At 36.0% G+C, this 16,887-nt stretch overlaps 1 protein-coding gene and 1 long non-coding RNA gene across 7 annotated transcripts; one reads left to right on the top strand and one right to left on the bottom strand.

Moving 5' to 3' along the window:
• Positions 1-5,856: 5,856 nt before the first annotated feature.
• On the top strand, positions 5,857-8,302 carry LOC123921915 (2-methylpropanoate--CoA ligase CCL4-like). The gene has a single exon (XM_045974635.1). The coding sequence runs from the start codon at positions 5,955-5,957 to the stop codon at positions 8,004-8,006; it is 2,052 nt and encodes a 683-aa protein (XP_045830591.1). The 5' UTR covers positions 5,857-5,954; the 3' UTR covers positions 8,007-8,302.
• A 5,267-nt stretch (positions 8,303-13,569) lies between these two features.
• LOC123919432 lies at positions 13,570-16,549 on the bottom strand. Of its 6 annotated transcripts, none has more exons than XR_006813201.1 (6): positions 16,396-16,549; positions 15,565-15,671; positions 15,325-15,441; positions 14,654-14,736; positions 14,494-14,555; positions 13,570-14,269 (listed from the first exon to the last, which is right to left on the bottom strand). It is a non-coding gene; the product is annotated as an uncharacterized LOC123919432 (long non-coding RNA). The 6 variants fall into 6 exon arrangements; XR_006813205.1 differs by having other exon boundaries at positions 15,325-15,402; XR_006813206.1 differs by lacking the exon at positions 15,325-15,441 and adding an exon at positions 14,822-14,842.
• Positions 16,550-16,887: the final 338 nt, after the last annotated feature.

Genomic DNA, 16,887 nt, shown 5'->3' with positions numbered 1-16,887 from the left:
GGGGCGTCAGAAACAGAAATTAAATCAGGGTTGAGAGGCCTTGGCGTCACCCGTAGGGGGCGTCAGAAACAGAAATTAAATCAGGGTTGAGAGGCCTTGGCGTCACCCGTAGGGGGCGTCAGAAACAGAAATTAAATCAGGGTTGAGAGGCCTTGGCGTCACCCGTAGGGGGCGTCAGAAACAGAAATTAAATCAAGGTTGAAAGGCTCTGGCGTCACCCGTAGGGGACGTCGAACAGAAATTAAAACAAGGTTGAAAGGCCTTGGCGTCACCCGTAGGGGGCGTCAGAAACAGAAATTAAATCAAGGTTGAAAGGCCCTGGCGTCACCCGTAGGGGACGTCAAGAACAGAAATTAAAACAAGGTTGAAAGGCCCTGGCGTCACCCGTAGGGGACGTCAAGAACAGAAATTAAAACAAGGTTGAAAGGCCCTGGCATCACCCGTAGGGGACGTCAAAAACAGAAAATAAAACAAGGTTGAAAGGCCCTGGCGTCACCCGTAGGGGGCGTCAAAAACAGGAAGTACACAGCGAGGAAAGGCAAGATTATCAACATCACCATAAGGAAAAGCTTGCACGCACTCAAAGCAAGGCGACATACCGCCATATCAGCCACAATCAACAGGTATAAATTTAATCTCAAACAGCTCACAATTATGTTAAAATGTCAAAGACATCACAGGTGTAAGGGAAAAAGTTTCCGAAGCAAGAACGGTAGGAGGCGTTATCTAATAGCGTAATATCAAAATAATCCACAAAGTTATGAAGAAAAAACTTGATGGCGAATAAAGAAATTAATAAAGGACCCAACAAAGGGCAAATTGTTCAAAGCCACAAAAGGGCATACAAAATAGTTACAAAAAGCCACAGAAGGGCAAGAACAAAGTCATTACAATAAAGGGAAAAGAAGTCATTCACTGAGGAGGAACATAAGGGACGAGCTTTCCATCAACTATCTGCTTCATTGCATTGGCCTCGCCCAGGCGCTCAGCATCCAAATCAGGAAAGAGCAACTTAACCTGCTCGATCGCAAAGGCGAAGCCTTCATCATATTGGTTGGCTGCACAGAGTTGAAGCTCATTGATGTCGTTCTCCAACCTAGCCTTCTCATCAGCTAAGGTCCCAACAGACAGTACCGCCTCATCCTTCTCCTTGGAAAGCTTAGAAAGTTTCTCATCCTGGGCAGCAGCATTCTCCTTAAGCTTGGTCTCAGAAGCGGCATAGCTTTCTTTAATCTTGGCCAGCTTCTCCTCATACTCTTTCCTCAACCTCTCTGCCTCGCCTTCCTGTTCTTCCTTCAGCTTCTTAATGTCTGCCTCCAGCTTGGTCTTGGTCTCAGTATACCTCTTCTCAATATCAGCAAGGTTATCATCAACGGTCTTCACCTTCTGCTTCGCCTCTTGGACCTCTTGTTCTTGGCGATTTGTCAGCAAGTAGTTGAGAAGAGTGCCTTTAACCTCGTACTCCAAAGCCTTCTTCCTCAAGTCCTCAGTAGAAGTGTTGGTAAAGCGAGTCATATCGCCAACCATAGTCACCCCCCTTTCAATGAATTCGAAAGGATCAAAAGAGCTCCAAGTAAGGGAAGCACCAGCGTCGGGGTCTTGAGAAGAACTGGAAGCCACGCCTTTGCCTTTGGAGGCGTCCTTGGCAGTTTGAGTGGTACTCTCAACCCTCTGCTTTTTGGGAGGAGGAGGAGCAACACCCTCGGTTTCCTTTGCTCCAGAAGCTGTTTTCCCCGGGATCTCGACACGGATCCGCCCCTCGTGCTTCTTCTTACTTCGCCCTTCTTTTGCAGCAGCTTCCTCCACTTGTAGCTGCTTCAACGGGTCGACCACAGTAACGGCAGGATTGGCCTTCTGCTGGCGAGCTTTTGCCAAAAACGCCAATCTCTCCTCATTAGAAATAGTCCTCATTCTCTCTGCAAAAATAAAAGAGACAAAGAAACACAAGTTAGCAATAAGGCGAGATCAACATTAAACAAAAGTAGAAAAATACCAAAATCAGTACTTACGTAAATACTCTGTCAGGGCTTTACTATTACCCTCACACCTAAGAATGTCAGCGGTATCCATGAGAGCGTAAGAATCAAGAAAGTTGACAGTATCTTGTTCAAAATCACTCAAGGCCTCAAAGACGGCTCCCTTGATAAGCCTAGGGTTATCGGTCCAGTAGAAGGGAAATAGAGGATCTTCTACTTCATCATACATCAGATCCGGGAGCTGATCGCCACCGCGAACCCGAAAGAAAGAATTCTTAAAGTTCTTGAAGTTGGAGGCATAAAGACTCAGGAGGCGACGGTTAGGTTGACTGCTTAGGGAAACCAAATTCTGAGGTTTTAAGTTTTTTATGTGGTAGAATGAGAAAAAGACGCCAATTGAGGGTGCCAGTTCAAAACCTAAGCACATCACCTCAAAGGCTTTTACAAAGGCCCAACTATTAGGATGGAGTTGGGTAGGGGCGACATTAAGAACCCTCAACACTTCCGCCTCAAAGGAAGTGAAAGGCAACCAGATGTTGAGAGGTTGAATCACGCCAGTGTAAAGATAAAAATAATCGGGCGGGGTGTCATTCTTGGAAAACACGAACTCATCTTCTCTGACAGGTTCGGTTATAATCAAATCTTCACGAGAAGGGGAGTCAGAGAGTTTGACAGCTTTCCTAAAGCTCCTCACCATTTCCACACTAGTATACTTTGAAGAAACTTCCAAGGTGACGGGAGTATAACCAGCAACAACCAGATCTCGACAAGGATTCTTCCGCTTTCCTGTGAAAGAGGAAGGGGAGATTATGACGCAATCACTGTCATTACCGCTATCACTACTACTACTATCACTATCACTATCACTATCACTACTACTACTCCCAACATCAAAACCCCATAATTCCGAGTAAAACCCTCGGCTATTAAGAACGCTGTTAGCCCTAGTATAGTGGGCGCGAACTTGTTGCGCCCATTCGAGATAACTAGGAGAAGAAATAGGAACCCTCCCCTCATTGTCATCTAACTCCCTCAAAATAACCATCTTTTTAAACCTAATCAGAAAATTAGGGTTCCTACTCAAGACAGACCAAATCGGCGAAAAGGAGTAAGGTATAAAAGTAGAATACCTTAAGAAATTGACAAAGCTTGGAGCAATAAACTGGAAGCGTCCTGACACGAAGCGTTGAACAAAGGCTTGCTGGAGGATCGAAGAAGGGTATGTGAAAGAGAATACTGAGTTGCAAGAAGAAATAAGTAAAGGGAAAAAGAAACGGAAATACTACTTATAAAGAGGGAAACCTTTTCGGCTGGTTGAAGTCCAGAAGTTGAAGCAGGAAGTATCGCACGCGTCGTCGGATTAAATACGTGTCAAAAGCGTGTATCCCGAGAGTAAACTTTGGAAGATTTATCGTCAAATAGTTATTATCCTAAAAGGCGGAGTTGAAGTCGCCAAATTACTACCTCGAAGCACAACGCGCCTCAAGAATGACCACGCCAAGAGTACAAACCTCGCCCTTTTAAGGCGTAACAGAAGTTAAAAGGGAAAACGCCTAAAAGGAAAAGATTCAAGATTAAGGAGAAAGCAAAACACAGGAACAACAAATTCAGTCCTAGACCAAAAAAAAAAGAAATCTTTATTAATTTTGAAAAATAAAGGTACAATGATAGAAAGCAAAATTACAAAGAAAAACTAGTCCTAAAATCCTATCACTCGGATTCCGAATCCTTCTGCACAGGCTCAGGAAGCGTCATCTTGGATTCCACGGTAATCCGGGATCCATCTTCTTCACCCGACGAAGAAGCACGAGAAGAAAGCTCGGGAGGAACATACGTCTCCAGAAACGAAACGTAATCCCCATCAGCGCTACCAGAATCAGAGGTATCTGAGGAAAGAAGGATAACCTCCACCTTTTTGACCTCTTTAGCCCTTCGGGAACGAGTGGAGTTCGAAGTGGTTATCTCCACCTTTTTCTTCCTTCGCTGAGATTGAGGCTTCTCAGCAATGGGTGTTTTAGCATTTTTCCTTTCCATCGTGAGGATTCAGAACAAGTTGATGAAAATGTGAGTTTAGTGTTTGATATTTATAGCCGATTATGCTTAACCCTAGCATCGTTATTAACGGTCATAATTAATGCTTGGACGTTCATAACCACTTTGGTTTGACCGTCTCGAAAAGCGTAATCTTTATATTTCCAAGAGGTCAAGATTTGACCCACTTAAGTTATCGAAAACTGCAAAAAGGAGGCGATACTAGCAGAAACAAAAGAACAACACATAATGGAAGGGGAATTGCTTAAAATTCAAATTACCACAAGGGAAATACAACGAAAACAAAGATACGAAAAGAAAACAACAATAGTCTCAAAATACAGAAGCAAAATTACAAACACTAGAAAGAAAAGCACAAATGGAAAGATGAGCAAACGAAGACTTCATGGCACGGTAGAGCTCCCCAATTCACCAGCATCGGCAACGGCGATACGGTGCATTTCCTCCAATGCCCGTTTCACCCTCTTCGCCTTCACCATGTTTTCTTCAATAGGCTTCAGATCCTCTCTCAGCTCGCTCTGCTTGTCCAAAAGGTCCACCAAAGAATGGCGCCTGGAAATCAACTTAGCAACATCATCCCTAATCTCGCCTTGAAGAGCCCTCTTCCTCTTCACAAGCGGCTTCATCTCCTTGTTCAGCATCGCCAAACGATCGTCCACTCTCCGCTCCTCGTTAAAGCATATTCCTAAGATTTCCTCCTGCACACTCATGGTCTCTTTCGTGATCTCTATCTGGCTATCAACAGCTTCAGTAACTTCGAAATGGCATTCCTTGACATTCTCCACAGCAATCACAAAGGAGGCACTATCTTTTAACTCCTTTTCCAGGCGCAAGACACTATCGAGAAAGCGCTTCTCCTCCTTGGTCAATCTCCAGCAGTAGTCGTTAAGCTCCTTGACGAATTCCGAAAATTCACCAAAATCCTCCATCAGGTCTTCGGTACTTATGGTCAGCATACGACGGAGTCGCTTGATAACGGGAGAAGCGGGAGATTGACCGCATTCAAAGGGAGGATTTTTAGGAGACATAACTTTGAAAAGAAGTCTCAAAATTCAGCAGGCAAGAAAGGATGAGTTGATCAGGGCACCGGATGCTTCATTTATAGATAAAAAATCTCATCGTGGCAGCAGTAAGTGGGGAGACGGTTGATGAATATTGCACACAAACAGAGGAACGTGCGCCAGAAAGTGGGAGAGGACGTGATAAAAATTATTTCGCACCATAATATTGAGAGGGAAAATTCGAATCACATTTAAGCACTTCACTCCTTTGGACTTCGTACTTGGGGGGCTGTGGACTGGGCAATGGGCTTAAGGACATAACCAGCAAGCCCAATGAATATCAGAAGGAGAATAGGCCCAAATCAAGTAAATCCTAAATACCCATTAGGCGACACGAAGCCCAGGGCGTGATTAACGATAGCGAGGCAACGCCCAGAAGTTGAATCCCGTATTATTATAAATATCTTTTCCTTCCCTGTGTTAGCAACTGACTTGGGAAGGAAGAAACCAACTTCCTGCAACCGCCATAGCTTGGAGACCAAGGTTTTCATCCCTATTTTCACGCTATACCACCGAAGAAGATGCTAAGGACCGGATTTTTAGGAACCCTAGCTTGGAGAAGAAGACTGAGCGGTCTATAAATAGCTTCACACTTTCATTTTGGGGAGGTTCGATTTCTGACTTATAAAATTTCCAGGGTTGTTGGGATTGAACCAAGTGTAACCACATCATTTAATCAATAATACAAACCCCTTTGAGTTTTTACCAGAACATGTATTATTTATTAAGCAGAGAATAAAGTAGTATTTATTTATAATTAATAGTACTAAAGATATGTCATACTTTTCTATTTTCTTAATTCAAGAGATTAACTAATCGTTAGTTGATCCAATTATGACTGACACCGTATTTGGTCGAGAGGACTATGGATCGATCTCCTGCAACTACAATTAGAAAAGAGTCGGAATCACTTAATGTTAGAACTGAACCCAAACAAATTAGATATTTTAGTGGATCGATAATGGAAAAAAAAATGGTTGGATTCAGTCATTCAAAAGAGACACATCATCATGTTGCATATATTACTCGTACCGGTGTCACTGTCTTCTCCCACTCACCAACCCATCTCTTGTCATCTACCTTATCTCCAACCCTTCTCATAATCTATTTTATTCTAACACTTGCTAGATTTCTTCCCTCACTCACAATCACACCCTCTATATTCATTCACTTCACTACTTCACTATCCAATCCTCCAAAAACCCAAAAAAAAAAAAAAACAAAGTCAATGGAACAACTCAAACCAAGTCCACCCAACAACCCTCCTCTCACACCCCTCACCTTCTTAGAAAGAGCCGCCACAATTTACTCCGACATACCCTCCATCATCTACAACGACACTGTTTTCACATGGTCTCAAACTCACCACCGATGTCTCCAACTCGCTTCATCAATCACCTCCCTCGGAATCCGCCGTGGAAACGTCGTCTCCACGGTCGCTCCCAACATCCCTGCCATGTATGAACTCCACTTCGCCGTTCCCTTCACCGGCGCAATCCTCAACAACATCAACACGCGCCTTGACGCGCGTATCATATCCAATATCCTTATTCACTCCGAATCTAAACTTGTTTTCGTAGATTGCTCCGCACGTGATCTTGTTCTCCAAGCTTTATCATTATTCCCATCAAAACAACGAAAACCTCTCCTTATCCTCATCAAAGACGAATCATTCGAAACAATCGAAACAATTCAAACAAATGAAAATGGTTCTTCATCTTCCACCGTTGATTTCATCTCAACTTACGAAGATCTAATTCAAAAAGGTGAACCGAATTTTCAATGGATATATCCAGATTCCGAGTGGGACCCGATGTTACTTAACTATACTTCTGGAACGACGTCGTCTCCAAAAGGTGTAGTTCATTCACACAGAGGAACATTCATCGTGACCATCGATTCATTAATCGAATGGACGGTTCCAAAACAACCGATTTTACTCTGGACGCTTCCTATGTTCCACGCTAACGGCTGGAGCTTCCCGTGGGGAATCGCAGCCGTTGGTGGAACAAACATTTGCGTAAGAAAATTCGACGCTGAAATTGTTTACTCTTTAATCAAAAAGCATCACGTGACACACATGTGCGGTGCTCCGGTAGTTCTTAATATGCTAACAAATTCTCCAGACAACAAACCGTTAGAAAAAACGGTTAAGATTTTAACCGCCGGAGCACCGCCACCTGCCGCGGTTCTGTTCCGTACAGAGTCGTTAGGTTTTACAGTGAGTCACGGTTATGGATTAACCGAAACCGGTGGATTGGTTGTTTGTTGTACATGGAAGGAGAAATGGAATATGTTACCGGCGACGGAGAGAGCGAGGTTGAAGTCACGGCAAGGAGTGAGAACTATTGGTATGACTGTTGTTGATGTGGTGGATCCCAGTACCGGAGAAAGCGTGAAGCGCGACGGAAACACCATAGGTGAAGTTGTTATGAGAGGTGGTTGTGTTATGTTAGGGTATTTGAAAGATCCTGAAGGAACTGCAAATTGTTTGAAGAATGGTTGGTTTTACACAGGTGATGTTGGTGTGATGCATGAAGATGGGTATTTGGAGATTAAGGATAGATCAAAGGATGTGATTATTAGTGGTGGTGAGAATTTGAGTAGTGTGGAGGTTGAATCGGTTTTATATGGACATTCGGCGGTGAATGAGGCGGCGGTGGTGGCGAGAGAGGATGAGTTTTGGGGGGAGACACCGTGTGCATTTGTGAGTTTGAAAAATGGTTTGAAAGAAAAGGATATACCGACGGAGAAAGATATTGTTGAATACTGTAGGAAGAATTTACCGCATTATATGGTTCCAAAAACGGTAGTTTTTAAAGATGAACTTCCTAAGACATCTACCGGAAAAATCCAGAAGTTTGTTCTTAGACAGATTGCTAAGGATATGGGACCAATTAGAAAAAGTCGAATGTGACAAAACGGGTATAGGAAAATTTTGTATTGCCAAGGTGGGTCCAAAATAAAACATAGTATTATACCTTACTACATGCATGTCATGTGAATAATGAAATTGATGATAAAATGAGATATATGTTGTCAAGTTATGCACGATTCTTCTTCTTGTTTATGGATATGTGATAGGTATTATTTTGTCATTTTGTAGATGGCTTTGGAATTGGATTGGAGGGAGAGATTGTACAAAATGATAACATATATTAGTTATATTATCTTTTCATAAGGAAGGGTTTTATTATCTTTTTTATGAGAAAATCAGTTATGTTTATCTTTCTTTTTATGTCTTAATTAATTAAAGAGTTTGTATTATCTAGCATCTCCAATTATATTTCTTTTCAGAAACTAAGATTATCTTATTTAGGCAAATTCTTAACTACACATTGCAATCTATTGGGTAGAGTGACCCAATTTACTTGTCAAAATATTAATGGTCAAACTTTTTAGTACCATTTTACATTAATGCTCAATTTTTATTTTTATTTTTGGGATTAAAGCTCATCTTTTCGTAATGCTGATTTTGGTTTGTAATACATTAATGCTCAATTTTCCAAAGTATTTATTCTCCCTAACATTATTTTTGCATTATCAATTTTTATTTTATTTTTATAATAAGCTTTGCATAGCACATTATTGTTGCCGCGTAGCACTAAGCAAGTTGCAATAATCCTTTTAAAACTACTTAAAACAATCGTATTGTTATGAACTATTCCTAGAGAATAACAAGAATAAAGAAGAAGAGATGAAGGAGAGAAAGAGAAGAGAGAATAGACTCTTGTATTGTTCTATTCAAGATATGTCATTTACATTGTGAGATAGTCATATATATAGGAGATTACATGGGCCAAGAATATGGGCCTAGACTAATGGACATCCACATCTATATTATTCATAACACTCCCCCTTGAATGTCCATCGATGATATGCCTCATTAAAACCTTACTATTAAAAACCCAGTGGAAAAAATCATAGTGAAGGAAAAAGAGTACAACATCCTTTGTGTGTGAACTGCCTCGTTAAAAACCTTACCAGAAAAACCCAGTGGGACAAAACCACGGTGAAGGGAAAAAGAGTGCAGAACATATTTATATCTCCCCTCATAAAGATAATTATTATACATGAGATGAAAAATCAAATAATCTTCTGTACTAGCTGCTCCAAAGTTTTACTAAAAGTTAACTCTGTAGAAAAATCTGTCATATCTTCTTTATTATACTCTTCTCTAAATTAGCACTGCGTCTGATATTATCTTCATGTTGAGTTGTTGCAGGAACCATCATTTTGTAATAAAACAACGAATTTCTTGTATGTGTTGAATTACAATCCTCAACAAAAACATCTTCCCAACTTGCTTGATGTAGTGCTAAAATCTTCACATGATTGGATGATATTGTTGTTTCTTTAAAGTATAAATAATTGTATGCTTTGCTTTACTTCAATATTTGGGTTGGATGAATAGGCAAAAATAAAATACTACGAAATTATAGCAAATATATTAGTGAGCTTAATTGAATTAAGATATGGTACTTCATGACCAATTCAAATTGTTCATCATTTTCTTGAGGCATGACACATCAAATGACATTGCAACCATTTTTAGTATACAACAAATTAGATTTGTCAATGCAAACTGTTTCAACACTTTTGCTATATAATCTTATTTAAATTATAAATTTAAATGAGAATATCTCATAAGCTCTTCGGGAGTCTAGATGATATTTTATCATTAATATAAGCCTCAGATATAAATAATTCATTGTCAAATATAACTAAATCCTTCAGGGATCATCATTATTAAGTGAGCCAGTCAAATACGTTAAAACACATATTTCACATGAATTGAGTATTTCAGATGCTACTCAACTTAATTAATTTTTGAATTCACTTCAGGTGAATATGCTTCTTGAAAATCAATGATTGACATTTATCAATATACTTGAATAACAATTCAAACTCTAAACATTTTGTTTTTATTATTTTTCTCTTGAAAACTTATTCATATCGATTTATCTCCATCTGCAGATGAAATGGACTACTGGTCCAAAAACATTTCGCTTTGCAAAGCTAGTTTAATTTTGTATCAATTGTGTCTATCTATTTAGTCAATCATTTCATTCTCTATAATCCTTAATAGACTTTGATTTATGATCCTCATTGTCATTTATCACATATATAGCGCTTTATTATGTGCAAAAATATTGTCAACGTTGACTTCATCTCGGTTTCATCGTATTCCATTCATGACATAATTTATTGAGATCTCTTTATTTTCATAAATTTTAGGTACCTAATAAGTTCTTCTGGAACTGAAAAATCAATTATGTCAAATGCTCTTTTGAGATTTTCATATCCTCACTTGGGTCATCTTTCTTTTTTTAGCTCCGTATCTTATTTGAGGAATTTATCCTTGAAACCGATTTTCTTACCATGCTTCAAGCGTGGTTAAGAATCATTTGCAATATTAGATTGTCCAATAGAGACATTCATTTTTATTGGAGCATTAGCAGCTGTTGATTGATTTCATAAATTTTGCAAATGAGTTATCTTTTGAACTTCTGGTTCATATTGATTTCTAAGAGGATCAAAATAACAATTATTAATTTATTTCAAAACATTTCAATTGAACTTCTAGTTCATATTTTTAGCTGCTTATTATCTCCCCCTAATATTGGGAAAACTAATTCACCAATTGATAATCAACCCATAAAGTTGTAAAAAAATCTCCAATTATTGGCTCACTTTGGAGATTCATATAAAAATTATTTTCCCAATATTCTTTTACTACCCATTTAAATGCATTATATTGGAGCAATTGAGACGTACCCAACACATCCAAAAATGTTTATATGGGAAAATAGGTTTATAAACTAAAATTCAAATAAATTAGGGGAGAGCTTATGTATATAATAATTTGTTGGCATGATGCTATTCAATATCTCAACATACATGTTTGAGTGTTCCTAATTATAACTTAGAATGGATCTTCAGGTCCATTATTTTTTGTTTGTATGAACATATTTCACAAGATGTTTGGTATAAATTTCAATTAACATATGATATTTATCAAATATTTTCTAGAATAATATATATAAAATGATCTCTTAAAAATAATCTCACAAACTTCTGGTTGTGAGTTTATAACAAACATACATGTGACCATTTGGTTGATGCATCAATTCAAATTTTATAAATCTAATCGGTCCACATGATCGGTGTATTGATTTACAAATATCACCTTATATATATTCTAAAAAATAAGAGACGCTCGTTTTCTTAATTTATCAATTTTCTTTGCGAGCTAGTAATACACAAAAAAATATTAGATTGAATGAACTTCTGGTCATTCAATACATATCCATAGAAATTTTTTTGCATCATAATAGATCAGAGATGACCCAATTGATCTTGTCAATTACAAACTTATTATGATTTGTAAACTTCCGGTTTACAAGAACGTGTGCTTCAATTGCACAAATATATATAAGTATACCCCAAACTAGAGGCAAATGTTGACGTAAAATAAAGATACAAGATGTCCTTCATTTGTTTCAATATGATATTTATTTATGTGAATTTCCTACAAGCATAATAAATTTCTTTAAGACTTAAAAATATATAATACATTAGTAAAATGTAACTTTATTTCTTTACAACACTTACTCTTCCGGAGCATTCAATAATTTTGTACTATTTCAAAATTATATGTGCAATTGCACTATGGGTAAAAAAAACACTTATAAACACTCATCAATCACACATGAGCTTCTGAAGGTTTAATTGAAAAGAAAAGAAAATATGCAAATTAATTGAATCTCAACCGTTGCTCTTTTTGAAGAGAAGAATAGTAGCCAACTTTAAAACAAATATATATATTGGTCCGATCTTTAGTAAAAGAAACTGACAGATGAAATAAATTTCAATAAAACCAAAACAAATTAATGTGAGATTTATTTTCTAAAACATAGAAGACATTGAGAATAATGGTGTCAACTATAAAACAATTATCACAAGAGATAATGACCATTAAGGTGAATGATAATCGATGGTTTCAATTTATTTAATAGATATAAAAATAGAAGACTAACAATTAAAAGATTGAATAAAAATCATAAAGGTCATGTCATGAGTAAGATTTAAACTGTAACTGAGATATATAAATCTTACATTATTATGTAACCGATCTTACACTAATTACACTAACATTACAAAAAATATATGATTATTATGTAACAAATTAATTTGTGATTATGATGACAATTAAATGTTATAATTCATATTCTTTATTTTAAAAGATAATGTAAATAAAACCACTAATTTAACAATTAAAAATAATATTAATCGTAGCTATAAAATAATTAAGTGAATTTAAAAGCAATATACACCTTTCATAATACTATTATTTCAAATCAATTGTATAATATGCATAATATATCGAAAAAAATAATATAGAATATGCATTGAAGGTTGTATATAGAATATGCAAGCCAAACTTTTATGCGATTAATCTTTTTGCATACTCTTAAAATCATTTCTCAAATTTGCTACTTCAGGAGCATAATCGAGAACTATATAAATAATGTTCAAGAAATATTGAGAAATATTTATATATAATGAATAATCTAAACATGATCTTTAATTATATTGTAAGAGCAATTCATTCTTCACGCAATCCTTCAGGGATGCGTGGTATTAACCTTCTATAGTTCTCAAAGAACTATGTCCTAAATTTCAAAACATTGATATAAAATTTCATTCTTTGCACAATCCATCGGGGATGCTTCAATATTAAGTTTTTTTTTTCTTTAGTTCTTCAGGAACTATATCAAAATTAATCTTCATTAACAATCAAAATTGTATTATTTGAGCAATCCTTCGAGGATGCTTTAGTGTTAAATTCTTCAGGAATTCAACAAGATTAGGTATGATTAAACTGTAAAAATATAAATAAATAAAAAAATGTAATCATGAATTATAGTAATAACAACAAAATAAATAAGATAAGAGTAAATAAGTTGCTAAAACTCTAATAAAAATTATAAATTGTTAGAACTCTACAAAAATTGATGAGATTATCCTTCGGGGATGTATGTATATTGAATTCTTCAGGAATTCATATGAAGTTCTTCATGAACTATATACACTACAAGAAAACTGCTTTGGAGCGTCCGCCAAAAACAGACGCTAAATACCAAAAAACGGACGCTACAAGGGTTTAGCGTCTACCTAGAGTCTGTGTCGTGGCGGACGCTTAATTGCCTGAAGCTAGCAGTTGCGTCCAGCAGACGCTACTTTAGCGTCTGTCTTTTTAAACGCAAAGCTGAAGCTAGTGACTTGAATATATGGCGGACGCTATTGGCTAATATTAGCGTCTGCTTTTGTTAGATGCAATGAATTAGTTTTTGAATAATAGTGTCAACTAAAAGCAGACGCTAAGCTTAGCGTCTGCTTTTTTTAGATGCTATAAACTAGTTTTTGAATAATATAGTGTCAACTAAAAGCAGACGCAAACTTTTTTTTTTTTTTTCAAATATAGCTTTGTAGCTGATGGAAAATCAACAAACAATTAGTATTAGTACATCTAAAATACAAATTAAGTAGTTCTTTACTAGACCTTCTATTTCTAATATATAACCATATATAATTTCAACAAAAAATGTCTACATCCACCAAAATATCCCGCAAAATATATAATCCATTAAAATAGTCCTAACTTACCATCAATCAAAATATAACTCACTAATATATAACCCACCAAAATATCCCACAAAATACATAACCCACAAAATATATAACCCATCAAAATAGACCTAACTTATACCATCAAATTTAAGAATTTTGATAGAAAAATCACACATGAACAAAGCAAGACTAAAAGTCTAGAAGGTGAGTGTCACATCGCCAAATTCAAGCAATTGAAAAAAACTAATCAACTCGGAAGAAGAAAAAAAAAAGTCATAGAGGATAGAGCAACCTTATAAAATATTGCTACTTATCTATAAGCCAACTATGTTCTAAACACTAGCATACATTTTGATAGGAAAACTCAATAATGAAAAGCAGAGTTAAACTACTTACGCGCACACACACATTAAAAAGTTGTAAGAACCTTTCGCTTCAATTTTCTATTACCTTAAAAGTTAAATTTAATCAATATAAAATACCTCTATCACAAGTATTGACTGCTACAGAATGAGCTACATCCACCTCTCAGAGAAATAAAGCGCACTGCAAGATACAAAAGATAGAAAATCAAACATTATGCTTAATTGAAGAAAACTATCAATTTATTGTAGTTGTGAAATATGAGAAAGAAGGATGTTAGGGTAGGAAGGAGAAAGTAGCATTGGGTCCAAGTTTATAGTAAATTTGAAGAACTTATCAAAGAATGACCCCTCAACTAATGAAAACAAAAGCAAAACAAATTGGTAACATTATCATTGAATCGTTACCTCAAGAATTGAAATTTTTGTCACCGGCGAAGGAAATTGAAAGTTCTTTATCTCCATGATGCCTAGAGGATAAAAATTAAACATAAACAAATCAATCAAATCTGCCAACACAGGGACTTAAAATAAATCAAAACTGAAGCAAAAAATGATGCACTCTGACCCTCCTAAAAACAGAACTAGAAACCACTAAACACTTCAAAAAAAAAAAAGATGACAGCAACATCACTGAAGCACTGCTTCGGCCTGCAAACAAGAAGACCAACACAACATATTAAAAGGGAAACAGCCAAACTGATAGAAGAAGAAAAGCATAGCAGCAAGGGACAACCTATTCAGGGCATCAGAGTACCTCCAGAGTTGAACCAACAAAGGCCCAACAACACCATAAAAAAGTAATTTTTATAATCAGCATTGTATTGAAATCAATATAAATAATAAAAATATATCACAATTAATAACACTCAACATATATTAAGGACATTTGGAACAATAATAAAAACAGGTCATAAACAATTATCCTTTTATTTTACAACAAAGGGAAACAATTTGGCTAAAGAAAGACAATATGTGAAAAGTCTCTTATCATATTATCAAAAAGGGAAAACGAATAGCATGTTTCATTGGACTGCACAATTAAATACAACATGATTGAGGGATTAAGGAATGGAAATAAATCCACTTCACTCTAACTCATACATCAACATACCTAAACAAGGTAAGAGCATCAAAATTCCATAAACTAAATAAAATCAATGGAGGCAATACTATTATATTGAAGAGTAGCAGAATACATGAATGCACTAAGTCTACTTATAAATTTCGGAGTATCACCTGAAGCAATAAGATAAGCAAACCAACTAAAGCCAAATTTGCAATTCACTTAGTGTGATTCATTTTCTTAAACTCTTCCTAATGCATTGAAGTTAAACATTGTGAGAATGGCTTCCACTGTGGTAAAGGGAGAAAGATAATTTCGTTTGAAGATAATAATGATTAGAAAGTTATCAATCTTAATATTGATAGTCTAAACCAAATAAATAAGAACCAAAACCAACTATCATTAAGGCAGACCTGAAGAAACTTTATCGTTTGTTGTCAATTCGACAATGCAAAGGACTAGAGAATCCAAACTGAGTCCGAAATTGAGACGTATCATCCTGTTTTACTTGCTTCTTGTTCTGTCAAAATAAATGAAGATCACAAATGAGTATATAAACAACAATCATCATTCTTATAAGCTAAATTCTCCTACACCTCCTCATTATTATCAATGAAAACTTCTATGTTATTTTTGGCTAGTTACACATAGTTTTCTTCCAAACCACATGAAAAGAAAAACCCTAGGCTTTTGAATTCTAAATTTTATACAATGTATTCTTTGATTGCTGTCATCACCTTGAGACAAGACATACAAGATATCAATCACTATTAAATTTAGCTAGTTACCTTGTTATATCAAACATCAACAATGTGAAAGTAAGTGGCTTGCTACGATTGTAACTGCTATAAAAAATTTATCATTCTCTAACTACCCAATAATGTGCCTAAAATCAACATATCAGTCAAGTCAAACACAAGACAAAGGGAACAATGACAAAAAATGGTAAAACCCATTAAGAAGCAGAATAAATTATGAAACAATCCCTTGAAGTTTATTGGTAAAAATTTAGAGTATTATGCATTTCAATTTTTTATAAGATAAATCTATTGTAAATTGAGAATGAAATTTGAACAATAAACAATGAAAAATTGAAATTTGTAACAAGAGAGAACTGATTCATATTTAGGGTTCATATGAATATTAGGGTTTGGATGAAAAATTGAAATTGGAATCAGAATCCATTAAAGAATGAGGAGAAGACTATAATCAAAAGAGAAATTGAACCAAATTTGTAAACTTACAGAATCGATAGAATGAGAAGATGATGGCTCTGAAACGTACACTTAGCTCAACAACGTAACGATTGGGGAAGTGGTGAAAGAATGGCGCAGCGCTGAGGTGAGGGTGAGGGTTTCGCTCGCAGAAGAAGGGAGGGTTTTAGTGAAAAGAGGGATAAGGATTAGGGTTGTTTTCTTCTTTTTCTGTATTTTTTTGTCACTTCTTTTTGTGTATTTGAGAAAGAAAAGCAAAAATATATCAAATGATATATTATTGCTCATTGCTGACATAGGGAAGGAAAAGAAAAAAGTGGGAAAATGAAAAATTGGGAAAAAAAATTGGCTCTTAACAAAAAGTTTTTTTTTAATTTAATTTATTGTTTATTAGAGTCCGCTCCAGTAGACTCTAAGATGAATTTTATTTTATTTTTTATTAGTGTCTCAATCGTGTCTATCAAAGCGGACGCTATCTATAATTATTTAATTAAAATAAAGATTTACAATAAAAAGACAGTA

The sequence above is a fragment of the Trifolium pratense genome, linkage group LG4 (genome assembly GCF_020283565.1).
Source record: "Trifolium pratense cultivar HEN17-A07 linkage group LG4, ARS_RC_1.1, whole genome shotgun sequence".
NCBI lineage: Eukaryota > Viridiplantae > Streptophyta > Magnoliopsida > Fabales > Fabaceae > Trifolium > Trifolium pratense.
This window is presented reverse-complemented; position numbering and strand designations above follow the sequence as displayed.